Raw genomic sequence first — 26247 nt, 5'->3', positions numbered from 1 at the left:
CAAGCTACTGCAACAACAAGTAAGCTGGTTGGAGGTAAAGGTAGCTTTTCACTGACAAGAAGGTAGGGGTGAAATGTATCCAAATCTTATGCTGATTTACACTCAAACCAGTGACTGGTTTAATTGGTTTCTTTAATTCTAACTGGCCTTTTTTCGTGGCTGGCAGCCAATGAGGAAATATGCTTTAGCTTCAGCTTGCCTGAAAACTGCTTGCTATCTAACAAGAGCCTGTCTTTCAGAGAGGCTTTTCTCTGGGCTTCATTTTCTGTCAGAGGGTAAGCATCATGCTGAAAGTCCTTGAACAGTCACACGTCTTCAGGAGTGTGACTTAGCGATGAGCTGGCTCCCATCAAGCCAGAGTCAAGGTGCCACGTGAGGCCTGAATCAGACTCAGACACACAAGGCACGCCAAATAAACTGAGATCTGCTGAAAGTCTCTTGTGTCTTTGCTCCACTTTGAGCTTTGAATGGTTGAGAAGAGCTACTGAATGGTCAGGTCCGCAATCCTATTATCGTCTCAGAAATGCGATGCACCATCTGTGAGAACAGGCCTACTGAATCTCCTTTTCAATTACTGGAGTCTCTGAGCTGTGATAAGGAGGAGGAGGGCAGCAGGGCCAGCTGCCTCAGACTTTAAATACAAACTTTTTGTTATTGATTTGGCTTATGCTTGTCATTTCAGTCAAGGTAACAGCTGCAGTTTAACTGATAACGAATGATGAATCACTTTACCACATGAATACTGACTGTGAATAATGACGAGGATTTCCACCACTGAAAATGTGATAGATGTTACTTCCTTTCTTAGCTGCCAAAAAAACGGCAACATTTCACTTTCTCTGCACGATAAGAATAAAACTGAACTATGGTGACCTCCTCCTAGCGGTATGTCTGAATAAATTAATGTAAAATCATGCTATTAAAACACTACAAAATGTCTACTGAAAATAAGTTTTGCAAGTCCTGTAATATTTTGTTAAATATCAGCCACATCCATCCACAAGGAAGCTAAAATGCAATGGTAAGATAGTGAGCAGAGGTAAAATGAATGGTTCAATGAGACTGCAATCGTGGCTCCTAACAGGAAATATCAGAAGGAGAAATGTGGATCAGGAGAACCATTTTAACACCAAATGAGGTCTGGTTCTGGCAGTTAAACCTGCCTCCTCCGAATAGGGTCTAATATTTTCTAAAGTGGTTCACAGCGTAAAGAAGTTTGAGAACAGTTATAGAAGATGAGCTGAGTTAAGCTATTGAAAGTTTTATCTTTTTTGGCACAGTGACACCAAAACTTTGTGCAGATTTACTTTGAATCCACTAAACGCTGCGATTGAAGTCATGCAGCCATTGAAATGAGTTGATTTTGTTTTGAATTTTTGTAGTTTTAAATACTGGTATGACAAGAGCCCCACTAAGAAACAACCAGATGTTTGTCATCCTGTGTGATTTCCTTCATTTTTGATCTTGATCTGGTTCATTGGTGCCCCCAGTGCTATAGCAACCTTCTATTTGCTGGGATTACTCGGGTACAATGATGCTGGTGTCAAGCGGTATGTTTAAAGTTCCTTACATCTAATGTTTTTAAGGATTTAGCACTCATCTATACACACACTGTACTGGGGTTGAGCATGTTGAATCATTGCCTATTTCATTAAAATAATAACTTTGATTTGTGTGGATGCAGCAATGATACAGCTCAAAGTAAATCAAATTAAAAAGATAGGTGTTTAATGACTTTGGACATGAAGTGACCTTCATCTCTGGGATTGTGTTACAAGGGGATCAATAACTGTCTTCCAATGTTAGAGATCATCAGCGATGACGGGCAGACTGCTGACTAAAGGATGTCGACTTAAGGCTGCATCCTCACACTTCATGTGTTCTGTGCTCACATACTATAGAAACATGGGGTGGTTTGGCAGCGGCTCAGCAGCAGAGCTGTACTGGAGGACATTGTCATAGAAACAAGTGAGCTAAGTAACCAGTAAAAGAGCTTCATTTAGAGCCATGATGTACGTACCAGCTTGGCTAAAATAGTCTCATGAATGAGGCAACTTTTTGTAGGCATATGTTTGTTTGACGAGACATTATTCTGCCTGCAATTTCTCAGTCAGAGGGTTTATGAGTTTTCTAGTGTTTCTTTTTCTACGTCGTTGTTTTATCAGAGTGATGAGTATTATTATTTCTGCATTACAAAAATCGGATTTGTAGTGTTTTTAGTTAGTTTTGATTCATGTGTTTGCAGACAGCATATGACTTCCAAATGTCACACATCTGTGTCTGGACTGTAGCTCCGCTAATAAATGACGAATGCCTGGTGCTGCCCGTAGAGGGAACGCAGAATCGGACTTGTTGACACAATTTGGAGTAAAATGTCATATAAATGCTCATCGACAAATACCTGAAACTGCATGTAAAAACTCACATCGATCAAACCTCCCCCGAGTGTCTGATCTGAGCCTCCCTTGAGTGAGGCGTCTATTAGCCAAAACCAATCAATACGCATGATCGTTGTGACTATCCTCGCCCATTGATCGTCCGGCAAATCTGCTCGGCAAGCTCATCTGTTAGCACACGCCCATTAGACATATAATACCCCATCCATCCTTCTATCCATCCATCTGCCCTTAGCTGGATGATCATATGAATCATGTGAATCATAGCCCCTGTACTGTGTCGTGGCAGTTATGAGATCGATGTCGTAATATTCTGGGTGTGTACGTTTGGTGTGTTTGTGTGCGGTCTTCAATCACATTTATGAATCCATGTTTGTGTTTTCGTTGCAGGTCATATGATACAATTACCAACTCACCAGCTCAGTCTGCTCGCATCCCTCACCACCCCCTTAGGGTGCAGTTTGCATTATGTACTAGAATTTGGCTTTTTGCTGCTTCCAGCAAACTTTTACAGAACTTGCCGCGAGGGCACCTGGCACAGATAACACACGCACTTTGTAGAGTTTTTAATGCCTTCGGTCTTCTTTAGGGCAACATTCAAATGAAAACTCAGAATTAGGTAAGGAATGTAAATCTCCTCTCCCAGGTTGAGGTATGCTAAGAGACTCTGAACTTCACAGATTTGCTCAAAAGCCAGTTATCAAGCAGCCTGCTGTAAGTGTTTGCTCGCTCAAGTTAAATGAACAAGAAAAAGGATTAGAAGCTTCTTTTTTTTTTTTATCCCACGAAGAAAAGATGCAACACAGGGGGAAAATGTGAGCATTTAGTTGGTTAGATGTCTGGTAATTAGCTTGGCAGCAGCTTGTCCAGAATCTCCTCAGACATCCTCAAGCCTCTCAAAACCGCCAAGTGTCAGGGGCGGGAGCTTTGATCAGCATGGCTGTCTGCAAAATGCAAAACTGTACACGGATGAACTGTGCAGCAATACCGGAGACACGTAATGGAAAATATCCATTCTGCCTAACCACCTCGGGTCCAAGCGATTGCCCCATCAATTGCGTGTGCAATCGTGGATTGCTCTGACCCCAGAGGATTAATATACATAGAAATTGGAGCAGCACCAACAGCAGTGATATTGTGAAGCTGACCATATTTTTTTCTTGGTATTTGCATATGAATAAATAAAATGTAAAATGAATGTGAAATTGGGTTTAACTTGTAATGAAGCATTTCAGCTGCTTTTACAAATAATATATTTGAAGAAGAGATATGTGACTGTCTTCCTAATGTACTGTCGCTTAAAGCACATGCAGTATTAATGTATGCAAAGGATGATACAGCTGCTGCACTATTTTTTAAAATGTTGTGCTACACCCAGATTTCCTCTTCTTTAGAGGCACTGCTGACATCAGTTCAGTGTTCACGTCCCCTGGCAGTGATAAAACAGATGGTCAAGTAAACCTGGACTGAAATGTTGGGAGGGTTGATGGATTTGGGCATGATGCGCCCAGTCTGCTCTGAATTTGTTCAAGCTGTCTGCATATCTGCAATTGTGCCATCAGTTCCATTGCTTCTATAAATCACCTGGGAGTGCACAACCTCCCCGCTATCACTCAGTGTGAGTGTATGGGTGGAAAGCGTCACTCATTTGAAAACCTGTGTTTCTATTTCACACAGGATTCACCCTCTAATGGGGCTCTGTAGGCCCATCTACACATCCTTCTGTTTGGATGCACTAAATAATTGCACATAAATGTGTTCAGCCAAAAACAATGAGCTAATTTGACCTTATAGTGGTCTGCCTCATAAGAAAGGCAATATAACCCGAGTCCTCATGCAGTTTTTATGCTGGATGGTGGTGAAGATGATTGTGCCTTTCCTTCATTCCTGTTTCGAAAGCCTCACTGCTCAAGACGAACGCACCTTCCTTGAAAATCATTTTTTAAATCGGCTCAAAGGAATACTTTTTTAAACGTTTGCTTTTTTGCTACAGTTTTTATACGGCTGTACATGTAAATGTGCATTGTGTTAATTAATGTGCTTTAGAAATTCTGTCACCTTTAGATAGATCCAGGCTAATGTTTCCCCCTGCTTCCACTCTTGATGCTAAGCTAATTGTTGTGGCCGTGGCTTCATATTTACAGACAAGACTACTGTCCTTCTCGTCTAGCTCTCTGCAGTAAAGAAAATCAGAATATTTCCCCAAAATGTCAAACTGTTTCTAAAGAATGTTTGTTTACCTGCAGTTCTTTTACTGCTCTCTTTAAAATGCCCTTTATCTTTTAATTCTGCTGTGTCTACATGCTCTGTAAAGCACTTTACAAATGTCCTATATAGAGTAAATGATGCTCCTTCCTTTTCTTTTTCTGCTCTTTACTTTTATCATTAATTATTCCTCCTTGTCGGACTGAAGCGAAAACAGAAACACAAATTCCTGCATCTCTATGTTCCTCATTTCCACAATTATTGTCAGCCGGGTCGGCCGGTGCTGTGGCTGGCCACCACCACCCCAAAGCATCATCAACAACAACAACAAAAGAAACCCCTGTGTGTGATTTGTTCTTTCTCTCTGTCTGCGCTTGAAAGAGATGCGTGGGTGTGCAAGACTCTTTGCAGTGCCGGTACACTGGTACACTGCATGTGTTGACTGTGCCACCCACCTCCTTCTGCTTAGCTGTAGCTGACCGGAAGTGTACAGCAGTCTAAAACAGAAATGGTGACACTAGTTCTGTGATGACACATGGAGCCTGCAAGCAAGTCACTCTGTTGTTTGTCATATAAACACTTGTTTTGATTTACATCAACAGGATTAAAAGCTGATATTAATATTTGCCATGCTTTTATAAGATAGATAATCAAAGGTTTTCTTGGGGAGAAGTAGACGTAGAAGTATGTTGTTGTTTCATTAATTAATATTATGTTAATTAATATTAATATTATGAATGAGCTATTAGCAGCTCCTGTTTGAAGTTAACCCACAGACAGCTATCACTGAAGAGAACAAAAGTTCAGGAGCAACTTTTTTCCTATGATTTTGAGTGGGTGTGGACGTTACAGAAACATCAGAGATCATGATATAGAGTTTTGACTCTTAGAAGGAATATTATTTTTGATGCAAAACTGACAATGAAATTAAAAAAATGGGCTTAATCATCAGGCCAAACAGAACATCTAACTTCTTGGTTTAGAATATGCTATGTTCCCGTCTCTTTCATCTCTTGCAGTGTCTTTGCGTCGCATCAATCGCTGAAGAGGTGCGCCTCGTCTTTTAAAAACCCATCTGCTAAGACAATAAGCTGTGTCAATGAACATATAGCCAGAGTTAAAAAATGGAGCCATTCTTCATCTGAGTGCGTCGGTGACACAGTGGTTTGGTTTGATGTAGTATCCTGTCTGGTTTTGAGTCAGTGCAGCAGTAATCAAAAAAATTACCCCGTTCACAAAACACTGATTTTAATAATGCACAGCAGAGTCTCCCTGAGTGCTCATGGAGCATAAAAGGCATTCAGATGTCTTTTTCTGACAATTATGTTCTTTGTTCTGGAGTATCCCTGCAAGTCGCTTTCTTTGTTGTGGGAGTGCAGCAATAAGATTAAGCTATTCTTTTGGTTCTATCAGACTTTAAATCTAACCCACAATATCCACAAGGATGTATTTATTCTCCAGGCTACAATCCGCACATTTGTAGGGTTTTCAATTTTTCACAATATACACTAAATCCTTATTTTTTAGCCTCTGATAACAAAGCTTATCACAACAGAAAGGAACAAAGATTTCATCACCGGTTCGCAGGAGAGAACATCACCAAAGGCTAATCGTGGAAAGGATCAATTGTTCTTAAGAGAGCCATCCCAGTCCACCACTCAAATATTTAATATGGTTCCAGTAGATTGAATTGGAGTCTGCATAATGACTTCCTCTCTTGAATGATAATGCAAAGCTATGGTTTAGACAGGATATGTCCTTCCGTCGTGCAGGAACAATGGATGGGGATTAATATGCGACAGTGAAACCGTGGATCGAGGTTGTTGCCTCTTGTACCAACAGAGGATCAGTGTGGTGAATTTATTCCTTAGGGGGGAGATTTTTTCCCCCCCAGTTGCTGGTGACACGAAGGTATGAGTTTATTAATGCCATTTGTCTCAACCCAGCTCACCCTCACAACACAGGCTATGCACTGATGGAGCGTGCTTCCCCTCTCCAGAGCATGCATATTTATACATGCAAATCTAACTTGGCCTTGGATTGTCTCTGAAGGAATTTAACCCGTGTTAAACCATATAGAGACACTGTTCTTTGAAAAAAAATAGCTCCTAAGCAGACATGCCTCGAAGCCTTTCTAGCATTACTGTCTACATGTCTGATGAAGTTTGATCAGCCTGATTCAGCAGCAAATTAATTATTGTGCAAAACAATGGCTGGATGAACATGAATAAAAAAGCAGGAGTTGGAGATTTGGTGACTGTTTGTGATCAAAGCAGCTATAGCCAATGTTCTTTTTATTAACACGGCATCAAAAGACCACTTGTATGTGAAAGATGTTGCCTGCAGTCACTAAACCAGAGAATTTCCAGACGACCCTCCACTGATCTACAGAGCTTTTTCACATTTCACAACTTTACTGTTTTGGTTCACGCTAACCACTCAAAGGGTGTAGTGTTCGGCTTCAACAGGCGGCTGTTTTCAGCTAAAATAGTCTGATAAACCCACTGGGTACAGGACCTGCGAAGCACCAAACTGAAGATCACCCACAAGTGAACACAGTGAAGCATTTAACAGCCCAAAAAAAAGATATTTCCTACAGAGTCTTAAAAGAAAGTAAACTGGTGTCCAGTTTATGTTACTGTAATGTTTACTTCATGTTTGCAGTGTTAATTTCGTCAGACGAGACAAAATGAAATATGTTTGTCAACGAGCCTTTTTCCCTTGACGAAGACAAGACGATACAATGTTCTAAAAACACTGACGAAAAATGTGCCAATGTGCGTTTTTGTTGACGAATAAAAACGAGACGAAAATGTCATGCAAGAACAAAAACGTCCTCCTTGTTTTCGTCTAGAAAGTCCAGTCCTGCTGTCATGTGTTTGTGACAGCACTTCTTTTACTGTAGGCAACGTCATGGCCACACGTTTGAGATCCTCTTGCTGCTGTATACAGTAAAGTTGTGAAATGTGAAAAAGCTCTGTAGATCAGTGGAGGGTCATCTGGAAATTCTCTGGTTTAGTGACAGCAGGCAACATCTTTCACATACAAGTGGTCTTTTGATGCCGTGTTAATAAAAAGAACATTGGTTATAGCTGCTTTGATCACAAACAGTCACCAAATCTCCAACTATTAATGTTCATCCAGCCATTGTTTTGCACATTAATTCATTTGCTGCTGAATCAGGCTGATCAAACTTCATCAGACATGTACACAGTAATGCTAGAAAGGCTTCGAGACATGTCTGCTTAGGAGCTATTTTTTTCAAAGCGCTCTACACCTCCATGAACAGGGTCTCTATATAGTTTAACATGGGTTAAATTCCTTCAGAGACAATCCAAGGCCAAGTTAGAGCTTGGACTCCTGTGAATCTCTCCACTGCCTCCAATGACTATTGATGAATACATTCCTCCACAGCACTCTAGAGAGCATAAATGTAGTCAGTAAATTTGGTGCTCATCTGTCCATTAAATGTCTTGTATATTATGAGCAGAAAGGCTGGATGATGGCACTAGAAGACAGGGCAAGAGGACACCTACGATATTTGTAATTATCCACTGGGGACCATGAATATCAGGACCAAATTTCTTGTCCATCTCGTCATAGTTTAGATATCTCTGCCCTGGATGGACTGACTAACAGAACAGCTCTCTAAATGTTTTCTCTTTTCTTTCCTGCAGGGATCTCCGTCAGCATCTCCACCTTCAGCCTTGTAGCCATCGCCATCGAGAGATACAGCGCCATCTGTAACCCGCTGAAATCCCGCTCGTGGCAGACCCGATCCCATGCCTACCGTGTCATTGCTGCCACCTGGATGGTGTCACTGCTAATCATGGTTCCCTACCCGGTGTTTAGTGTCCTTAGGTCTTTCAACAAGAGTAACGGCACTGTTGGGCACATGTGTCGCCTGCACTGGCCCAGCCACAAAGCTGAGCAGACCTGGTAAGGACTGGTGGGACTACATACACTCTAGTATATTTTTATGATCAAGTCACTAACGTAGTTACGTAGTTATTTAGTAGTTCAAATTAAATGAGTAACCTGACCTAAATGATTTTAATGAGACAGAAATATGTCTTGCTAGCTTGACTTAATGGGTGTTGAGGCCATGTAGCTATTTTAAAGCAAAGATGGACAATGACAGACTCTGCACAAGGCCTCTCAGTTTGTGAATTGAAGACAATCAATCAACTCTTGTTTCATTTGCATATGTATTACAATACCTTCATCAGTGCGACCAGACCACTTTCTACCAATTTCTCACAGTTGGAAAACAGACTGAATGCTGATTTGGTCATTTTGATAATAACCTCAAATTTCCTCCACAAACCGTCGCGGCCTCCACAGTTCTGTGAGCAGTGCATTGATTGAAGCACCCTTTGTATCACAGTGTTTGTATCTGTGCCAGTTAATCCATGTTTTTCACTTGGGACAATTTCTATAACAGATGTGTAACCTAATACATTTAATACTAATGGCTTCGCCCAGGCCTCTGTTGCTGTAAAATGCATTTCTGCCTTCCAGGATACTGGCTAAAGGGGTAGTTACCAATCATAGTCCAGGACTGCAGTAGTTCAAATCAAGTTGTTGCTGCACCAGAAAGTGGGTAGTGGGAAAAGTAGCCTAACTGATGATGGAAACATGCTAGCGTTAATCCATCCAAATATCTTTCTGAACTTCTTTTCTTCCATTTTGTGACACTAGTTCTGTGATTGTATGTGGAGCCATTTTGTTCTCAGATTTTCTGTCACTACCAGGACAATAAGTTCCAAGTTAACAGGTTATTCAGACATAATACCACCTACTCCTGTCTCAAAAAAAAAAAAACCCATTCCTTTTCTCTCCTCTTGCTCTCAAAGGTCAGTACTGTCAAGACAGTTTGATATTGGTCAGGGCCTGAAACTCAACACAAAAGATCTGTGTGTTTCCTTTACCCCTGGAAAAAACCGGTGGTGAATGCTGGAAGCTTTGGGACCTGGTGTATTTTCTCTTGATCTACCCTGCAGGAAATATGAGAGGGATAAAGGGTATAGCTAATGATGAGAAAGGGCTGAAGCTGTAAAGGTCATTGCAGAGGTGGAGTCTAGAAAACGAATGAAATTATTAAGTGTGAGACTGTCTTTAGGATGGGAGAGGTGACAAGGTTACTCCCATTGAGGCGTAATTAGAGAGAGTATGAAATGGATCAGTTTTCTAGCATAGGAGGGGTCGTACCAAAAAACAAAAGAGCTGGGAATGAAACAAAGATACTGTGTTGATGATGCAAGGACCTTTTTGCCGTCGTTTTAAATTAAAATTGTTGTTTTGCTGCTTCTGACTGTACACTGAGATGGATGGAAGAGTAAAGCTTTGCAAAATATCAAGGGACAAAGGATTTCTGCGACAGCCTGGATTTCTTGATGTTAGGAAAGCCGTCTCTCATTCCACAGGGCATGTACTCTGAGGACCAATAAATGCTGCTTTGTTTGTAAAAAAGCACCCCAAGTAGATGGATAAACAATACATGTGAGGGCACTTTGGGATGGACTACTCAGGGACTGTTATAGATCTATCCATAAACAACTTTGGGGTTTGGGATGATGCAATTAAAATGAACAAGAAGCTCAACATGGCAAAACCTTGTTCATCTCTCTACTTGAAAGGCTTTTGTGATCGAACACTCTGAAGAATTCTCTTCTCTCTCTCTGTCTATCAAACTGTAAAGCTCCTCTGGGAAAGACGAGGTAGTGGGAGACCAGTTAATTAGTCTGCCCAGTGAGGAGGAGGAGGAGTAAAGGAAGGAAGAAAGTCTGGGCTCAGATGTCAGAAGTCCAGATGAGTCACAGAGCATGAGGCCCTTTCAAGTTTTAATTCCCATTTTCATCCTTACCCATCATGCCCATCTTTCAAATGACACCATTGTTAAGGGTAAAAACTTAGACGGAAATGAAATAACACCTTTTCATCTACATCTTACTGTAGAAAAAAGACACTTAATGAAGCAGTGAATAGAGGTACTGAAGTGTCCATTTTTAGAGTAAAATCAAAGACTGAGATGATGAGAAGACAGGCAAGATCCATAAAGTAGTTAATGAACCAATTTTGTCTAGTCAAAGACTACTCTAATGGTTTTTATAAATTATTCTTAACGCACGCCGCACACCGACAGTTGTCCACAGACTAGAGTTTTACATAAAGGAAAATCTTATTAGCAGAGATACTCTAGAGGCGATGAATAATCTTATTCACTGAGGCAAATCAACTTACTACACAATGTAGACATTTTGTTATGACCAGATAACATTTTGCATTAAAGAGAAGCCTAGACATTCCTGTATGAGTGTGACATTTTCAGGTTTGTGATCAATGTCATTCTGTACTGAAGTGCAGATATTAATATGCTTTTATTTTGGACTGTGTATTCAGTATGTATCAGAAAACATCACAGTATGTCAGCATTAAGAACCTACTCTGCAACACACAGGGTTCCCACACCTTTTTCATAAACAAATTCAAGCACTTTTCAAGCACCTTTAAGCACCAGTTTTTCCATTTTTCCAGCACCTTTAAATAGGTAGCCTACTAGTTGTGTTTGCCATGATGGTCATGGGAAGCGCAGCGGTGCCACTGTATGGCATAATAATATGGGTCTAATTAGCATTATTTGCATCATTTGCATTATTTGAAATGACATCCACCTGGCATTTCGACTTGTTGCCATGCTTTGCTCAGCTCAGCCTGTTGGACGTCGTCCTGCTCCTCTTGCTGTGAGGTGACAATGCTAACCACTGCAACGCTATGCCGCTCATTATCGCCTTTCTTCAATCTTTAAAATGAATATAATACACTTATTTCAGATAACAGCAGCACTTTGGATGAGTGTTTTTTTTCCTGCAAAATGTCACTTGAATAGATCTTTGTTCTGGAGCCTGCAGTTCTGCGTCTTACAGTATTTTACTTTTAAATGCCATCATTTTAAATTTACATTGTTGTTTGGCAGCTTCCGACTGTACAGTGAAAAGGACGGAGGAGTAAAGCTTATGCAAAATGTCAGGGGAGAAAGGATTTCTGCTAGAGCCTGGATTTCTCAGTGTTAGGAAAGTCATCCATGACACTGCACGCCCATGCTGCCCAATAAAAAAGCAGAATTAATAAAATACACTTTTTTCAGATAACAGCAGGACTTTAGAGGAGTGGGTTCGCTGCAAAATGTCACTTGAACAGATCTGTGATCTAGAGCCTGTAGTTCTGCTCCTTATTCCACTTTTAAATGTCAGGGTGTGAGTCATTATAACCTAACATTATGTCCTTTGTTTAATTGGGCACAACTGAAGCAGAGATCATCGTGACACCGCAGAGACAACTGTTACTGATTTAACTGATGCTCAATTCCTAGATTCTTTGGATGAAATAAAATAAAAAGACATATAGACTCTTTTTTCTTACCAAAAAAGCTGTAGAAGTTTTTCAAGCCTGAGTAGCGCCTGCAGTCTTCCTCTGACTGTATGCAGGGTGAGAGGCAAAATCCATGGGCAAAACAGTCTGAAGACACCTGCTGCTGCTCATTACGTTCATTGCTTTGAGCGCACAGTAAATATTAAGGCAATCCAGGAGAATGTATCAACATTTTTATCAACTACAGTCATGCAAAAAGAAGAAAATAAGAAGCAGATTTTTACTTTATCAAGAAAGTCAATCTGAAACTACTAAAGGAAGGGGGATCTTTGTAAAGGATATCATGTTCCTGTATCTAATATTTAGGTCACTGAATACAAGACATGCAACTAAACCACACTGGTCACAAAAGGTCATACCCTACAGTGTCAACAAATGACAGCAGGTGTCAGAGTTCAGTTGTTTTCCACTACAGAGTCTGCAAGCTCTTCAACAACTTGAAAAGAGGCGTTATTTAACAATGAAACGCACGTAGCATGCATGTCTTCTTATAAGTAGATAAGATGAATCCAATTACTAATTTGGTGCCCCTGAAGCTCATGCTTCTCTAGGCAACCACCTTACTTTCCTAAGCCACACTAGCAACTACTGAGGCTACGATGCTGACATGAGCAGGTTTAGTTTATCATATAAGGATACTAACATTTGCTACACAAAGTATAGTTGAGATCATTAAAGCCAAGTATTGGACAGACTGAAATTGTGATCTGAGACTACCAGAGTTAGAACAATTCATCCTGAGGGGGACATGAATGACAGTCCATCCACAAAGGTGAACTCATAGTGCTGCCAGAGCCAGGCCAGTATAAATAATCTTCTGGTAACCATGAATGTCAACAAGATTTCATCTGATCCATCACCAAATCCACCCAATAGTTAAGATCTTTAAGTCTGAACTGACATAGCCATCCATAGAGTTTGTTGTGTTTGTGTTTGTAGTGCAGAAAAGGTGTAACACATGCATTTGATTTTGTTTGATGATTAATATAAACCAAACACATTTTCCTGGCTAATCAGGCAGCTTTGAGATGACATGAGAGGGAGCTACATGTGAATAATTATCCCTCTGCCTCAGCTCCATCCCATCTGGGTTTCCCCCTTGAAGCAAAACAAGCACAATTATCCAGCAGCACCTTTTTCTCCTCTACGCGTTCACTTCCTGGCAGCTTTTGTCTCACAGATTTTCCACAGTATCAAACAGGCTTTTACTGAAGCCCTCTTTTTTTAAATAAGATGAGAAGTGAAAGAGAGAGAGAGGGGCTGTGCAGAGTTCATAGGATTGCCCTCGAAGCCATTAGAATATCAGAATGAAACCCAGCCTCTTCCTCTCTGCTGTTGCTTTCATGTGCTGACTGATGTGCACCGCGGACATCAGTGGTCGAGAAGAGCGATGCTCTGATTACGACGTATCAAAAAGGGAGATGTGGCTTCAGATGGTGAAGAATTATTACGATCAAAGTGACATCTGTACAGCTTCTTTATCTTATTCGTTCATGGCTTACTCTTTCTAGTTTCTCTCTCTCAGAGAAATCGCTCTCCCTCCTCTTCTCTCGATCGCTTCATTTCATCTAAAGGTGGTCTTCATTTGATTCACTGATAGTCTACTTTTAGAAGTGATTTCTTCTGAGTGCATTGTACTTTACTCCATGTTCAAACAAAGCTACACACTGTTGAAGGTCTTATAGAATAAATGCAATGGTATCTGCAGTGCGATACGGATGCTGAGAAATTGAGCCCTTTGAAATTTGTACTAGGTACAAAATTCCCTTCCGTCAATGTTTTGTTCACTTTTCTTGGCCTTTACTCTCTTCACTACTTTTTCCTTTGATGTGTCATCAATCCTGGCACTCAGGAGAGAGAGCGCCATGATCATTACTCTTCCTGAGTGAGAAAAATGGAACATTTCTCATCAGAAAACAGCCAAGTACACAGCCTGAAGCAGCAGAAAATGGCTCACAATTGTCACATAGACTGTTTCTTCTAAATTTAATTCTGTCATGTATAGCCATGTTTGCTGCCTATCATATGTTCTGCCAACTGTTACCATGGGTGTCAATAAATATGCACTGTGTTGCTGTGTAAACTATTAATAGGTCGTGTTGAAAACCTTTCCTTGGTTAAACAGGATGGCTGCCACCGTCCTAAAGAGCACATTGTCTTCTCGTGTCAGTTCTGCAGCAGCTAACTGGCCCAACTCGTCCAACGGGCCCACCTCACTCTGTAAACGTCTCCCACTAAAGCAGCCTCATCACCTCTCTATGCAAATTTAAAACTGCTGTTCCTCAGAGCAGCTTTGGATACCTCACCAGTAAATACTGAACTTGGGAAGACTGAAGACAAACGTTTTTACAACTCAACTCTATAGAATAAATGCAGTTACAGTAGTTTAAGAGGCAGAGGTATTAACTAGCAGCAAATAAGTAACCATTGTAGATAGATGCAAACATGCCATCTGCAAAATGCTCCCAGTGGTAAACATAAACGCAAGTTAAAACCTCAGGATGCTGCGGTGCCTGATAGCCTGCATGGAGAGCGCCTTTTGCCAGACACCACGGAGATAAAGAGGGTTGCTGGGAGGGGTCAACCATCTGCAGGGCCTCCAGCACAGCTCCAACATATGCACAAAGGTGCACAGGGAAAAGAAAGATTGCTTGGTGAGATCACAAGGTCGGTTGGTTTTGAGGGCCGATTCAACTCAGATTTAGATTTTTCCTGTCTCCCTCCTTCTGTGTGTTGTTTTTACACGTCTCTCTTTCCATTCTGGCTGTTTTTCCAGGTATGTGCTGCTGCTGTTCACTCTGTTCTTCATCCCAGGAGTGGTGATGATTATAGCCTACGGTCTGATCTCCAGAGAGCTCTTCCGTGGCATTCAGTTTGAGCTGAGCCAGAGCACAGAGACCACCGGTGAGGATCCATCATAAATTCAATCCAAGCTGAAAAAAGCTTTCTGTTCATGTTGATTTAACTTGTACTGTGGGTGAAAACATCTATTTTACCTTGTATAAACTTGAATGTGTTGAAGCTGCATTCAATTATTAGAAAGACTAGAGACTTATCAAAAGGTCTGGTAACTATATTCCAAGTAAACCCTGTTTGAATGTATTTTACATCATGATTTGAAAGTTCACTGTTAATTTTGTACACTTTCTCATGAATACAAACCTCCATTCTCAGAGATTCCAGGCAAACAAAAAATGCAACATAATAAATAGAGATTTGTTCGTTTTGCCTCAAGCAGAGAATTACATTTTGTTGCTACTGTACCTACAGGCTCTGCACCTGTTAAATCCAAAAATACACTTGTGCTCTTAATACCTGCTCTACTTGTTTTGATGCCTGTGTGGAGTGTCTCCATCATTTTATACCTGGTATTTCCCACAGAAAAAGAAAACAAACAAACAAACAAAAAAAAAGCCAGCTGATTTACAACTGCTGTTGTAACAGCAGCACCAGTTTCCATGGAGTCGAGTCTTGTGTGTAATCCATCAAGGCTGAGACGATTTGAAACAGCCTCTGGTGGTGACTGTTAATTTATAAACAGTTTTAATTCATTGTAATGCAGCGAAATAACTGAATACCTAATGAACTTACAGATATGAACATTGAAACAGGTTTTGCCTGCTGTGATCATTCCTTCTGCTCATGCTGTGTTCATGTGCTTTCGGTGAAAGTGATGGGGGACTAAACCCACAGTTCTTTATTTTAAAAGTTTATCCGTTAGCTTGAGGCTTCAAAAGTACAAATTAGACAAGTATTTTTGGACTGATCTATCGAAATCCCTCCACAGGCCAGAAGAATGGTGTAGGGAGGGGTGTCGCAAAGTCGAATGATGATGATGACGGTTGCTACATCCAGGTGTCTAAAAAACCCTCCTCTGCTGTGGAGCTCCCCACCCTGTCTGCCTCGTCTAGCACCACCCAGGTCAAGAATGAGCGCCCGCGCAGCAACACCTCGGAGGCCAAGCTGCAAGCCAAGAAGCGAGTCATCCGCATGCTGATGGTGATCGTGGCACTTTTCTTCATCTGCTGGATGCCTCTGTACTCAGCCAACACCTGGAAGGCCTTTGACCTGAAGTCGGCCTCCAAAGCCCTCACGGGAGCGCCCATCTCCTTCATCCACCTGCTGTCCTACACCTCGGCCTGTGTCAACCCCATCATTTACTGCTTCATGAACACACGCTTCCGCAAGGCCCTGCTGTCCACTTTCGCCTGCTGCTGCCGCAACCGGCTCTGTCGCCAGTGCTACTGGTGCAGGAAGAGGGAGGCGGGGGAAGATGGCATCAACGCCACCTCTATGGCCACGTCGATGGCCACCTCCATGTCCAAGTTCAGCTACACCACCGTCAGCACCACTGGCACCTGTTGAGCCTCGAGGAGAGCGCCTCAGTGGCTGTTGGGCAGCCGTTACTGTGTGCACCATCTGTTTTTTTTTCAATCTTCTGTTTTTCACTCTTCATCTTAATATGCTGTGAGTCATGCGCTGAGTAAGATCGCTGCCCTCGTTTATGAGGCCTTTTTAAAAAGGTCTCCTTTTTCCGCAATTTTGTGTGCATAGTTGCAGAATGTGAGGCGGGGAAACCGCTTACTTTTTTCTTCTGGTTAACTGGCAGCATCCGCTTTGTTGCATCCTGAAGACAACATCAAGTGCCTGTGCTCTTTGTGTAGCTTCATTCGTTAAGGTTCACACATTTTAGTGAAAAACTACATTGAAAATATTTGTCTTGTGTACTTGTATATACTGTCTTCATCTTCTTACTGTACCAAAGGTTAATTTCTGACAGAGACATACTGTTGAACAATGAGGACTCATTAGCTCATTAAGTGATGAATCAGTATGGATGTCAGCTCCTTGTGTGGTCAATGTTTTGTCTTCATGCATTCAGGGCATCTCTCTCTTTCACTTATCAGAATTATTCTACTTAATAACTTAGACATGGCTGGGTCCCAAAATCCTGAAATATTTAAACACGAAGAAATAATCCTGTTTAGTCCGGTTTGTTCCCAACAACCTTCTTTCTCAGCTTGATTAATCTTTCATCGCTTGTGTATAAAGCAGATTCTGCAAATATCCAAACACCTTAACGGATTCATTCAGCTGATTTTGTCGGGTTCTTAGTATTAATGGGATGTGCAGCTCCACTTTGTGATTCAGGCTGGTGTTTGTTTGGATCAACGGTGTTCAGATAAACATCTGAACACTGAGATTTAACCTCACATCTTGGCAAGCATAAATAAGAAAGCCTGGTTTATTTTCTTGTGTTTTCACCAGCTTGCAGTCAAAGGATCTGGGATCAAACAGGGTTGGTCATGGAATTCAAATGTCCTGCTGCCACTGCTACAAACGTATGTTGAATACTGATGCAGACATTAATGTCAGGATTTAAATTAGCAGAAAATGCGCAGACAGTTCATCCATGAAAGGTTGATGGCACCTGCCATTCGCACCATATTGACCCTGCTCCAAATGGCACAGAGAAGTGCTACAGTCAAACTCACCATTTCTGCTCAATTATCCCTGCGGCGTCTTTTATGTACTCTTACTGAGACTTCTGCTTCAGTGCTGCAAATTACTCTGAGCATTACCTAACCTAAGTACAAAGAGCTGAGACTAACGAGGTGTTTCTCAGGGGGAGCCTCTGCTGCAGCGCAGATCTCATGGCTTTGCCTTTATGAAACGACAAAAGGCTCCAATTAATAATAACAAACTTGCATCTTTCATTAAAAAAACATAAAAAATAGCGTGTGCTGTAATTAGGAGAATCAGGAAAATGCTACATTGATCCAACGATATGGGACGAACAAGTACAGAGTAACATTGTTAATATGAGTAAAATATTATTAAAATATTTAAAATAATAGATATTTTGGATACAAGCTGACTTGAGTTCAGAAGAACAATACTACTCTCATATCTGTACACTAAACATGAAACTAGAGGAGAGATGGTAACTCCGCTCTTCCGCAGAGACTGTAGTTTCTGCTTCACACCAGACAGGAGAGGGTGAGGTGAGGGGGTTGCAACACTGCTCTACACACAGGTCCTTTAAAAGGAATGTTTCTGTCTCATCTTATGCCTTCCATTTGATGGCCTCAATTGTCAAATGTGAAATATACAATACTAAGACAGACTTCTTTGATTTAAGAGCTATAGATAGAAGTTGTCTGATAGATATTATATAATGACAAATTCTCAACATGAACATGATAGTGTTACAGTGAATTATTTCACATCCCATTAAGATAAAAAGTAGCCATCATATTTTATCGTTTTGCCTCTGCAGCACAAAAATATCTGGATCCGTTTTGAGCAGTGTGATGTAATACTCTTGTCCTACATACGGTGTATGTTGACAGCTTAGTGCTATCATTTCCTATCACTTTCAACTTCGGTCCTCTTTTTCATGTCCTGCCATCGCCTATCACTTCCTGTCTCTGCAGCCCCATCACCCACTCACCACCCTCTGTTTTATCTTTTTTCAGTGCAGAGGCGTATGCCTACATGAATGACAATAGAGTGTGGGTGACAGCCAGGATTTGCAGGAACAAGAGCTGTCCGAGAGCAGTCTACAGGCAGTGGCAGAGGTGGAAGCGGGCTCGGCTAGCAGACAGGCAATTGGCACACAAAAATCCCAAACACAGCCTCACTTGTAAACATTTAGTCTGGCGGGCTCCTCGCTGCGGGTGCTTTGGTAATTAAGGCAGGAGACAATGAGTGATTTCCATAACTTTGCCAGCCCTTGGTGCACTGGAGAACAGGAGTCAGGATTTATTTCATTGACTTTGCCCCTTTCGCCTTTAACTAAATTTGTATTTAACCAAATGTTTTATAGACCTTATCAAATAGGGGCCAATATCTTAATGAAATGCAAATTGTTAAGTTTTGTAATGATCATAGCTGCGAGGTATAATGAAGATAAGCCTAATAATCTAGAGCTGGTGTTTTGTATTCCATGGCCTGTAGAAAATAAATTTGTGTCAGGGCAAAAACGTCTGGGTGACCTTGTGAAAATAAAAGTCTTATTTTCATACTTTGAGTATAGCTAGTTTTACTAACACTAGAACTAAGCAGCACTATAAGTGCAACTCTTTTCCCCATTTAAAAAATGATTTGATTAATGATCACTGCACTCCAAACCTTTTTGAAGAATCATTGAGGAGGATTTAGCGTTTTAAAAGTTATGATTTTACAGGGTACTATTTGCTTGGTGAATCTCTGAACAGTGGGGCTAGCTGTTTCCTCTCCTTACAGCTGGTTTTAGCTTCATATTTAATGCACAGACACAAGAACGGTATCAGTATTCTTATCTAAGTCCTCAAGAAAGCAAATAAGGCTGTTTGCCAAAATCTGAAATGACTATATGGGGCACTTCCACTAGTGCCAGATTTTACTATACCACAGTAAGTTTACAGACTCCTAAAAAATAAAAAAGGTAGAAATGCTCCTTCAGGGTTGACAAATCAAATTCTTAGCCTGTCCCCAGAACAAGGCCTGATGCAAACTGAAAGTGAAAATAGACAGAGGCATGGGACCATTTGCCCAGTCATTTTCTCCCTTATCTCTACCTCCCTCGATGAGAATCCCATCAGGTGCTTCAGGCGGCACACAAGGAAGAAAAACACAGCAAGCCTCATTTGGCTCTTTAGCTCCGCACACAACACGTGGAACAAATTTTGATGAACTCGGGACACAAAAGAAGTGACGGCACAAAACATAAAATGCAGTGACATCTCTTGTAAATGTCACTTTACTGACAGTGATAGATTAACCTCCTCATTTGTGCCCTCTTAAAATAACACACGTCGCTTTTCAAAGCTATTAATCATTTCAGTTTCTGAAAGCAAACAAACAGCTTTGACAGATGAGCTTCTCTTTAACCTATTTACTCATTTACTCACTCGTGCCGATGATGACGAAATCCCTACTAAAAAATGCATCAAACAAAGCTGTTTTTCTTAGGACCACAGAAGCTGACTGCTGAGAGCTACAAGGGCTTCAGCCAGCAGGAGACACTGAGACAATGAACTAAGAAAAACAGAGGAAGTTGTATGTCGATTATTCATAATGGCTACCTGGAGGACGGCTGCGAGGAAAAATGTGTCTGCTGAATTTTTTATTTTGTTCTTCTGCAGAATAATTAATAATTGTAAAAGAGAGATTTTTGTAGTTTCGCCACAGGCACAGAATGAAATATATTGTTTTGGCGTACAGGTCCTGGACCTGAGTGTTGTCAAAGAACCTGCTGTTCCTTTTCATGTTTGGTCTTTGCTCAGCTTTACAGAGCACATGTCTCTCTCTCTCTGCTCCTCTTGCTTCCAAAAAGGTGAATTAAGGCAAGAGTGTTTCCTAACACCTTGTGAAGAAGGATTTTAAGTGTTACCACATATGTCAAGCTGAAATCTCAGCCTGCAGGGGAAAAAAAAAAAAAAAAGTAAACAAAGTGAGAAATACAAGGTGAAGAGCAGGCGCAGAGATGAGGCGATGAAATCATATATTTAGCTCTTATTAGGTGGTGAAGCTGTCCGCGTTTGTGCGTCCACATGCTATAAATGTTTACCAAAGCAGTGCTTGTGCTAGACTGTAAAACTATAAAATGTGTAACTGTCTGTTAGTTGAAACAGCACTTTCCTGTCTGTGAGAGGTTTTAAATGTATAATGAGGTTATTGATGTTTGTCGTGTTTTGCTTTTGCTGTATCACCAGTATGATATACTTATTATGATGCGGTTTCATGGTTACTGGCTACACGTAGAGTATTTTTCATGCCAAATGTTCATTATTTAACAAAAATAAATATTGGGGAAAACATGATTATGTTTTTATGTTATGTGCGTGCAAGCCTTGCAATCACTTCCATAAAAAATAGATTTCAGGTATAAATATTTTCACATCTCAAGCGGAGAGCTGGACTGTGAACAAGTATCCAGCACTGAAACGTGAAAAGGGAGATGAATAATGAACAAACAATGAAAAGCCAGTTTCCCGAGCGAATACACTGCGGTATGAATCAAAGTCCTTCAGGGATGAGAAGCCCTCGGGAAGTTCAAACGCGCATTTCACGGACCGGGATGAGGAAGAGACTGAATGCGCCAGTCATCGCCATAGCAACAAAAGCACCTCTGTGACACCTAGTCGTCTTGGACCAGAAAACTGAGAAAATACTTTTCCTTATTCAAGTTCTCCTTCAGAGGCATCGATCTCGCCCTGTGTAAAAAAAAACCAAACATTTGTTTTTTCCCCAGCAGTTACCTATTTTTTTATATAAATATTTTACACAGTCATTGCTGAATATAAATGAGAGCAATGCTGCTTACAGTTGTAATGGAGACAAGTTAAAAGCTGCTCTCTGCTACTAGAAAAACAACAATTGTAAAATCTAAATAATTCCAGAGACTTTATTCAGTGAAGCTGTCCACACTCCTTTGTAATGTACCACTACTAGTTTAGTGATTAAGTTTCTCTTGGATTGTTTTATCACAGATGCCAGAGGACAGCAAATCCACAGACAATTAGAACATAAAGAGGAGGGTGTTTCCACACACAAAAGAGGTCATAATTGTTTCAATATTTGGGTTTTCTCTTAAAACTGTCCGCCACAGCAGGTAGAGCTGTTAGGAAACAACAGCTAATTAATACCAGTCGTTCCAGCTGATTGCTCAGTTGTATTAATTAGGCTGATGATTTGCCACATTCACTAATAACAATGGCTCTGTTCCATTCAAGTGTCCCAGTAAATTGTGTAGTGAAGAATATGAGCACCCTGAAACTAAAGGAGCTAAATGGCATTCATTCATCTCGGGTGCCTCTATTGTGCCAGTTTTACCAAATTTGCATAAATACGAGCTCTGACTCGAGCAGCATGAAGCATTTCCTTTTTTCCCCCCACTCATTCTGACGTGTCACACAATCAAGACACATGTGTGACCTGTGCAAGAGAGTGTGAGAGGTTTGTCAGACTTTAAAACTATGCAAATTTGCGATCTGCATGCAAGCAGTGCTCGTAAATCACTGCCGGAGTAACAGGCTGAAATAGCCGCTGCAGTTCTCACTCATACGTCCCCTTTAGCTGCGTTGCTCTGGAGCGTCAGAGCCCGCTGAAATGCCTGCTTGTTTTTTCTGACTGCAAAGTGGAATTCGCAACCTCATTTATTCCGAGCTAGTGACAGTATGATGCATCCCAATATGTTGCGAAATCAATGTTACTCAGCTATTCAACAGCTGTAAGGCTTCAGAGCTCTGCACGGTTGTTAAATAATTTGTGATTCCAGCCAACACTGTGTTTCTTCAGCCCTGCATGCTGCTGGTGCCCATACTGTGCTCCGTAGCCCGCTGATTCCTACATCTCTCATGGCTGCCTTCCGCCACAGGGTTCAGTAATGGAAGTCAACAGTGGTTGAGTCTAGTAAATGGACACAGCTTCTCTGTTGTACCCGGCCCCACCCTGCAACAGAGCAACACAGAGAGCTCATTCATCTTCTTTTCAACCCTCTACCAGGTACTCCTAATGGCCTTTCCTCACCTCTGGCACATTTCTCTTCAGCCCCCTCATTTTCCTCTTTTTTCCCCCATGTTCACATGCAACAACAATGATAAAATAGTCCTGACCAATGGGTCAAAGCTATGACATGCTCTATTACTTCCTTTGGGACCCAAAAGAAAACAGTGTTATACAGAGCAGCAGGATCCTTGAATCTAAACAGCCTAAAGGAATGGAAGAAACTTTAGACGCATTTCCATTTCGTCCTCTGTTGCTATGGACGCCACTGCTGATTCAATGCAGCATTTAAGTTTCTATTTCCAAAGGCCAGAGCATAGGTATTTTCAGCTTAACACATAAAGGAAGGTCACTTCATAAAGGAAACCAGTATGAGCTATAAAAGCCTTCAGGCTATGATTTATGATTCTCTCTCTTTTCTGTGCAATGCACACAACTTCCAGTGAAAAAAAAAACACGCTGCACTTATATAAAGGTGCTGTCAAACTCACTGTGTCCCAGGAGGCTAATTCAGATATAATAACAGCTTTTCAATTTAGCTTCCAGAGCGATACGGATCCAAAGGGTAAAGGATGGATTGTCAAAGGTCACCTTTTTCCACAAAGGAGACAAAGAAAAATATCCAACCCAGGCTGAAGACCGAAATGTCTACCACAAACCCTGACCCCCAATATTGTGTCTTTATCCCGCAGTGACAAAGCTGAACTTAATGCTACACATTGGAAACACGCTAACAGTGCATAAATGCATACATCAGGTATTGTGGGTAAGTGATAGTGGACCCTATTTTCCATACTTACTATGCATATGATACAGATACAGTGATAAAAAATGATTAGCTTACTATCAGACAGCATGAGCTCTGAATGTGAAAACGGCCGAGATATCGTCCAAGTAGAGGTCCCAAGAAGAGTTACAACTGATGAGGGAACCTCATATAAGGCAACTATATAAGTTACCTTATTAACATGCAAGTAATTCCACCTTTGAAATCCATAAACTCTCAGAAGCGCTGCATGTCTCTGGAAAAGCTCTTCCTTCAGCTGGCTGTGATTGGAGAAAGATGTGTCATTGCTTCCAAAAATGGATGCTCTAAAAGTATGTTTCATTTGCTGTATGAACAACCATGTTGCATGACCACAGACTAGTGACTGGGATTTGACTAATTCAGATTAGTTGCTACAGTAGCCTACGTGTTAAGATAGTCCAGTATAAACATGGATAACACAATGCTCAAAAATTCCAGAAATAACAAATTTGGATTTGTAATACGTCAAGAAAAGTTTACAAGCAATATTATCATGTATGTAGGAATGTTAAAAAAAACACAGGGTTCCCGCAGACATCTGATACAGAGCCCACAGGGGTTTGTTGCCAAAAAAAACCCCAACAACTTCCAAGTTAATTCAATTAGGCTTCCCAGCTGTTGCTGTCAGTGAACATAGCTGTCAGTGACAGGTCATGCAGCACAGATCCCGATGATTCAAAGATCAACATTGAGCTCTGACAACCCAGTTGCCATTGTCGTCCTGCAACTCTGAGCTTTGATGGCCTCAGTGACGGCTGAAGCATGTGTTAACAGTGCTAAAGTTCCATCGTGGGAGGAAAACCTTGAGTTCGACACTCCCACCTTGAACACCATGGCCTAGAGCAGACAGATTCATCACAAGCACTGTGATGTCCTTCTGTTTTCTCACCGCTGAGTGCTCAGGTTTTTATTTGCGAGATCTGTCATTTAGTTGCTAAGTAACTGAAGTGAAAATAACAGCCTCCACATGCAAAATCTGACATATTCCTTATAAAAACACATGCTGGCTGGCTGGCTGGCTGGCTTGGTTTGAGAACTGTAAAGCCCAGAGAAGGGGGTGGTTACACAGAGATAAAATTTGCAACATATGGCTTAGAGGGCATGGGAATTAAACCCGGCATGGTTTTTACAGCTAGGCGTAAATATATATTTAATGCTCTAAATGCCCATGTCACCACCTCAGGACAAGACATGGACTCCCAAAATGACAACTTGTGGGAATTTTGTGGCCCAGAAATTTTCTGCTTGCTGATGGGATTGGAATGGAATAGAAAAGTGCCGTTCTACTGCAGTATGTAATGATTTGGCCTGTGTTGTGTGAGCTAATCATAATTGATTTGGACTTTACCTACTTCATTTGGCATTGGTGTTGTCCGCCCTGGCCATCTCCAAGAAAGGAGCCAAATGCTTACTTGGCGAGCGGCGTGCATTCAGTTCCTGCACCGGAGGGAAATGTGAAAGTGTCAGTATAACAGCTTTATACTCTCATCTTTGCTATGAGCACAGTTCTTCTCTGACCACCAAAAGACATCTCTACTTTTTTCCCCTTCGAGAATCACACTTTAACCACAGTTGTCCTGACTAACAGATGGGAGGGGATATCCTCTGGAGAAAATCTATTCCCAGGCTTATGCTTCAAGCTTGTAAACAGTGAGAGTCATGGGAAACCCAATAAAATTCAAAATTAACTAGTGAAAAATCTGTTCGATATTTTTTATATGGCTGAGACTTGTTTCTCACATGAACATTCCACAGTTTCATATAAGTAGGACTCACACATGTGGCATATACAGACAAAAAAAGACTTTCTAAAAATGTTGCTCGAAAATGGAAGAACGTAGAAATGTGAGAAAATCTAGATGGACCTATCGTAGCTTGTTAGTTTTGTTGCACTTAGTTTATTTAAACATCCACTTAGGTCACTTCAGTAAATATTGGACTCATTGTTCTACATGCCACATCTTCTGAAGATTCGAACACAAACTATTTTTCAGCCTGTCTCGTCTCAGCGGTAACAGACTCTCATAAGAGCTGGCAGCATGTACAGTATATGTCGGTCTTGAATTGCAGCCTGGTTTCACAAAGGATGATGTATTACAACTGAAATAAAACTTAAATAACGTATTTATTTTTAATGTACAGCACAGTCACTGGGGAAAAGGTAAAGCTCAGTCAGTGCAGGTGAAGTGAATGAAACAACCCTCAAGCAGAAATTCACAGGTGCTGACAAATAAATCAATACTCATGATGAGCCGTTAGCTCGTGGTAACTAAAAGTAACTGCAGCACATTACTACTTTCTCAATAACTGATAATGAGTGTCAACATCAGGGCCTTCATTAACATGATCATTTCAGCACCACTCATAATTACAAGGACAACAGGGAGCACATGAGGGACCTCACATGTAAAATGTTGTTGCTATTTAATTTGTTCATAGTAATCCATGTGTAAGGTGCAGGGTGTCATGTATATGGCTCACAAAAATGAAAGATTTTCAGTGTTATTTATGAAACCAAATTTAATTTCATCTCCAATCCTGATATCAGGATGATTTTCTAATTAGAAACACCCGACTGGATGAAATAATTAGTGAACGCAGCTGCACACCCGTCTCTATTACAAGTCTGCCTGAGAGACTAGCACACATCAAACAGCAGCAATTCCTGCACGGTTCACACTGGGAACACCTCCGGTTTACATACACAACGATAAATGGTTGGTAATTTGATAAAGTCTTGCCTCATTTTGATTATCGTAATGAGAGAAAGGTCAAAATTAGTGTCAGGGCAAAACTGGATTCAGATTATGGCCATGTAAACACTGCCAACCAAGTTAGATTTGTATTTATGTAACGTGTTGACGCACAAGTAGATAAGATGTAGCTGCATCTTATTAATCACAGGGTTTCCACAGA

General features: G+C 41.0%; 2 protein-coding genes across 3 annotated transcripts in view; one reads left to right on the top strand and one right to left on the bottom strand.

The window, feature by feature from the left end:
• Positions 1–20855, top strand: part of cckbra (cholecystokinin B receptor a) — a 33680-nt gene extending 12825 nt beyond the window's left edge. Inside the window, exons 3-5 of the mRNA XM_019255482.2 lie at positions 8279–8540; positions 14809–14936; positions 15820–20855. Coding sequence (XP_019111027.1) covers positions 8279–8540; positions 14809–14936; positions 15820–16397 — 968 coding nt within the window. The 3' untranslated portion in view covers positions 16398–20855. The remainder of the gene's footprint in view (positions 1–8278; positions 8541–14808; positions 14937–15819) is intronic.
• Positions 1–26247, bottom strand: part of LOC104921756 (carboxypeptidase O) — a 71698-nt gene that overhangs the window by 27378 nt on the left and 18073 nt on the right. Inside the window, exon 3 of one of the 2 annotated variants that reach the window (XM_027291786.1) lies at positions 24680–24768. The gene's annotated coding sequence lies outside the window, so the exon portion shown is untranslated. The remainder of the gene's footprint in view (positions 1–24679; positions 24769–26247) is intronic. The other variant, XM_027291785.1, reaches the window with a different exon arrangement.

Source organism: Larimichthys crocea, chromosome XIX (assembly GCF_000972845.2).
Source record: "Larimichthys crocea isolate SSNF chromosome XIX, L_crocea_2.0, whole genome shotgun sequence".
In the NCBI taxonomy this organism is placed as follows: Eukaryota; Metazoa; Chordata; class Actinopteri; family Sciaenidae; genus Larimichthys; species Larimichthys crocea.
Note: the sequence above shows the minus strand (reverse complement) of the source record. Positions and strands in the feature narration are given on the sequence as shown.